At 36.3% G+C, this 5,000-nt stretch overlaps 1 protein-coding gene across 1 annotated transcript in view; it reads right to left on the reverse strand.

The window, feature by feature from the left end:
• The window catches only part of LOC137976305 (uncharacterized), an 11,912-nt gene that overhangs the window by 5,415 nt on the left and 1,497 nt on the right, over positions 1-5,000 (reverse strand). Inside the window, exons 2-3 of the mRNA XM_068823603.1 lie at positions 4,395-4,519; positions 3,675-3,790 (exon numbers count right to left, since the gene is read on the reverse strand). Coding sequence (XP_068679704.1) covers positions 3,675-3,790; positions 4,395-4,519 — 241 coding nt within the window. The remainder of the gene's footprint in view (positions 1-3,674; positions 3,791-4,394; positions 4,520-5,000) is intronic.

Below are 5,000 nucleotides of genomic sequence, written 5' to 3' on the forward strand. Positions count from 1 at the left end.
TTGTCCGCTTAACTGGGGACTGGATAGGAGAAATTGGAGGTGAAGCCTGACTGTCCCTCATTTCTGGTAGTATGGCTCGAACGATATCGTCGTTTGGAATGGCTATCGTTGAGTTCCGATAAGAACTGTTGCGGGAAATTTAGCAAGACCGGTTTCGGAAATCTAAGTGGTTTCCTTCGTCAGTTGCTTTAAATGCTCAGTGAATGTGAGCCGGTTTTCCCTGATGATAGCAGAATTGCTGTTTATATAGCTCAGTTTGCGCATCCTCTTAATTAGTTGGCCTTTGAGAAGCGAGAGATTTCAATCCGTCACGCATCAATTAGTGTACGTTCATTGTTTTGGTAAATAGAGCGTGAGTCGTATGCAAATTCGGATCATGTCTCATTGCTCCTGTGGCTTAATAAAAACTCGCAAATGACGCTATTCTGCCTTGAGAACAAACTCAGTCAAAGAAACCTTCGAGTGACTTAAGGTGGCTCTAACCAGTTTCAACACTTTGAAGAGGTACTCTCTTTAGAAAGATGGGGACCAACACACTGTACCACGTAACAGCAATGTTATGGTACCATATGAAACACCGATTATTGCTGAACAAGATACGGTCATCACTGTGACGTAATAAGTTACCTTGCCAAAGGGAAAGCCCCGCAAAAACATCCTATATTTCGGCTTTAGTTACTCATATCTCAAAAACAAACTCGGTGAGACCCATTTTTTATCGCTGGAAAGTGATGAGAAGACCAAGATGAAACTGCAAAGTTTAAAAAAATTCTACACTTCAGAATCAGAGCTACCTTAAACACGGATTTAAGATGGCTCTGAATCTGCTGTATAGAATTTTTTTAAAACTCTGCAGACAGTTCCACCTTGGACTTCTGATTACTTTCCAGCAATTAAAAAATGGGGTGACTAGGTTGGTTTTTGAGATATGTGCAACTAAAGACAAAATAAAGAATGTTATTACAGGGCTTTCCCATTGCCACGGTGACGTATTACGTCACAATAATGACCGCATCTGTTCAGCTTAGATTAATTTAAAACGTTTGTCTTTCAAATTTAAAAAAGTTCTGTAGAGGAAAAAAACATTAGAGACATATTTTAAAAAAAACTGATTTTTGCGAAAAACTGGCCAACAGATTTTGTTGAATTTTAAATATTTTAGAGATTATTTCTAATATTATCTGGTGACGCAGAATGCAAAGATTTCGCCGTCCCGTTTCTTCAAAAAAGACAATATATGTTGATTTTAAGACTCAAAGAAATGCCTAATATCGTTGCCATTGTAACATTAGTTTGGAGGAAAATACAATGTGAGAAATCTACGATGGGTACTTAATACCCTGACCAAATTTCGTTTGGATACGATTACCCTAACTGTATCTAAGGACAGAATATGTTTTGTGTGAAAAAAGGAGGAACTATTTCGTGCCTCCTTACGCCACTTCCACAATTGCCGCGCATCCCCAATGTTGGACAAATTTAGCTCGACTTTATAAATGTAATCAACGATATAACGCAGAGCCTGGTGTCTTTCTATGCTTAATTCACATACATACCTGAAAAATGTATTTGAATGCCATTGTGATTACTTTACACTCTAAAACAGATTTAACTTGAGTTGTGGGTTGTTCGACTCGTAATTGCTCCTTCCGTACAATTTTATGAAATTGCCAAAAAACTGACCGTAGATTGCTGATTTTTTTTACTATTCCATGAAGACACCGTTTTCAGCAAAAGATATGAACCAAAAAATGAGGGTCACCGTACATAGCCATTCCTTCTTTTATTAATGGTGTGGCACTTAACTACAGAAAGACGATGGTTGCTAAGGAAGCTTTTCAGTAAGGAGCCCTACAAAAAAGGTTGCATGGATGGTTCTTTGAAGTGACTCTTTAGAATTCTGACACCACTAAAATCAGAAGGCGCATGCGCAACTAGTCCCAATCCTCTACCGTGCGTTTCAGTGAAAAGCATGAATAAACTCTCAGGAAACGAAAGGAAGAGCCACTTTTTTGACCGGATGGGAACCGTCCCATCACTTTTCGTAAACTGTAGCAAGGAATTTCTATTTGGACAAAAAATGGAACTGATATTTTGAAACGTGTATCAAACGAAGGGCCAAAAGACATCATAATTTTTTGAGAAATATGTATTTTTAAAATCCATGCTACAGATTTTGTGTTAGAATGTTCTCATACTGTTGCGTTAAATTTTGTGAAAAAACATATTTAACTCGCTGAGTTCAGGCATTTTCTGTTTTGGTCACGCGAATTACTTAATGTGGTTGTGAGTGGAACCAGAACACACTTGGCAAAAAGGGATAACCATAGAGTTAAAAGGGACTCGAGAAATGACTATTTGAAGAGGTCCACAGCAACAGTTTGGTAGTTAAGAGCCACCCCCTTAAGTGTGGCATCAATGAAAATCTGCCGTTTTATCAATGTGCACGAGCTAATGTGCATGCCAGTGACGCACGAAATTATGTGCAGTAGGGTTGCGCAATGCAAAAGCAAGGAATCACCTTAAAATGAGATATTCTAAGCCACGTTGCTAAAAATAATTAAATCCAGAAAAGTTAATTAGTTTCATAGGTCTTTGAGCACCAACGTTTTCAACCGAATGCAAATGAGATAAATAACCCGGGAGCTCCGCTTTTAGGCTTGGCTAAATCTATATACATGTATTATTGTTTTATTGAAATTTCCTTAAGCCAATAAGTTTCCATATTAGGTCATACGGTATTATGAGCTGATAGCCGAGATTAAGTGAACCAATCAGAAAGCTAGAAACGCAATATCCGAGGTCAAAATGTAATAACATCAATATTCTTTTAGCTGAGTTCTTTCGCACAAAATGTTTCTTTTTGCAAAAAAAAATTGTCGACATTTTTAACCCCCTAAAACAATTTCATAACATTTGAATTGAAAAATATTGAGAGATGATGTATAGATAGGGGGCAGGCTCTTACATTGATTATCATGCTGTAAAATATTTAATTAATAGGAGCTTTTGGTATGAAACTGCTATTGTAGTCTCATTTTCTAATATCTGATGGCTCCAGTGATGTTTGAAAGAAATGCTCTGAATTCTCATTAATTAACAGATTTGACAGATTAAAAGAACTAATCTATAAAATGTTTAACACATTCACACCTCAAACGCCCTTAGGACGCCCCCTATTGACGAGTAAAATCTATTGGCGTTAGACACAGTAACATCTATTAAGTCTAACTCTCAGGGGTCAATAGGTTAAACAGAAACTTAATTACTTACAGAAATATAACAAAAAAAACAGAAACTAATTTATTCACAGGTCTCCGAGCAATTCTCAGTGTCTGTTGACACATGTGGCTCTGCTTCAAGGCCAAGGCCTTTCTTTAGGACTTCTTGTTTCTGACATCAGCATCACAAATTGAATAGAAAAACGTGTTGCAACAACCAACAAAACAAGGTAGAGGACATTTTGATTAAATCTTTTGGTGATTCAATCATGCAGGAAATGATAGTGTGGAAAACAGCCTGCTAAATTGGTCTGCCAGAGACTAGTACTGGAAATATTCAGATGTAATGAAAGGGTGTATTGCTGTAAACATTCCCTATTCATAGGCAAAATAAAACTAATTCAAAATAACACGTGAAAAATTAATGCTTTCATTGTACAAGGATTTGCTTACTTGAACAGCCATACTTCCAAGATATCCTTGTGTGGCCATTGTACTCATCGTTTGTAAGGCCATGTTTGATGATGGATTTGTCAACACCAATGTCACTTCCAAGATCAGAGATAATACTGCATGCAGAATTTAGAAGAATGCAAATTAAGATAATCATTAGCTACATACTGTTGTCACATAATTTTTAGCAAAAATTGTTCTTCAGAATGAAGGAAACTAACTTTACAACCCACCTTATGAATACAATAAATGATATTATTGGCTGAGGGCATAATTAAGGAAGTAAGCATAAGATGTTAGTCCTTTTGATTTACTTAAAATAGACTATTTTACAGTTTCAAAAATTTACAAATTTGCAATTACCTGATTTGAGAGTTATAAAAGGCTGAGGTGACCTTTACTGAGGCCAACAGCATGCAAGGTGTAAATTCCAACAGGCAACACATTTTCAAACTGCAACATATTATCTTGCAATACTATTATTATTTATAAATGCTTTTCGTGTTCTTAAAGGGTACCTCCTTGTTATATGTGTACCACAGCTACTTTTATAAAAGTCATGCAATGAGCATTCTTTGTTTGCGTACAATGTTTTTTGAGTCATCAAAGTTTCTTGCTTGTTGACCTCAAAAATTTCCTTGTAACGCCTCACATCTATCAAATGACCCATTTCTACCTTGTCATTTTATTTAAACAAAAAAACAACAAGATCATGCTTACTTTATCACATCATATCTATCTTTGCCCATGGTTTGAGAATTGTATAGTTGTTCCTGATTCGCAAAAACAGTAGTCAGCCAACTCATGACCAACGAAGAGTTGAAAGCATCCACAGCATAAACACTCTAAGAAGTAGAAAAGAGGTTGAATGGAATGAGAGTAACCGAAGGACTACTGAGTATTCCACAAATAAACAGTATGCATTTCAATTTTATGTCACCATCCTCTTAAAATGATGCAAGGAAAAGTTCATCCCTTCAGGCCTGGCAAAGGAAATTTGTTTATAGACCTTTTCTCTGGGATTACAGTCAAAACAGCTCAAGCATTCCTCTGACAAGCGGATTAATGAGTTAATTTCATTATTGCAAATTTTTTTTCAGGAATCATTTCAACAATCTGGTTGTCGGGAGGTCCCATGTTTTATGAGTCAATAAATCAATGAGTCATAAATCATGAGTCAATGAGACTCACAGTCAATACAGCAATAATTTATTGATTAAGCCTAAGCCCTCGTTTCAGTGATTAGGCCTAAGCACTCTCTGAAATTTTAGCTTTCATTTTATGGTTTGGTTAACTGCACTAACTCATTGACTCATAAATAGAGTA

Source organism: Montipora foliosa, chromosome 11 (assembly GCF_036669935.1).
Source record: "Montipora foliosa isolate CH-2021 chromosome 11, ASM3666993v2, whole genome shotgun sequence".
Lineage (NCBI taxonomy): Eukaryota > Metazoa > Cnidaria > Anthozoa > Scleractinia > Acroporidae > Montipora > Montipora foliosa.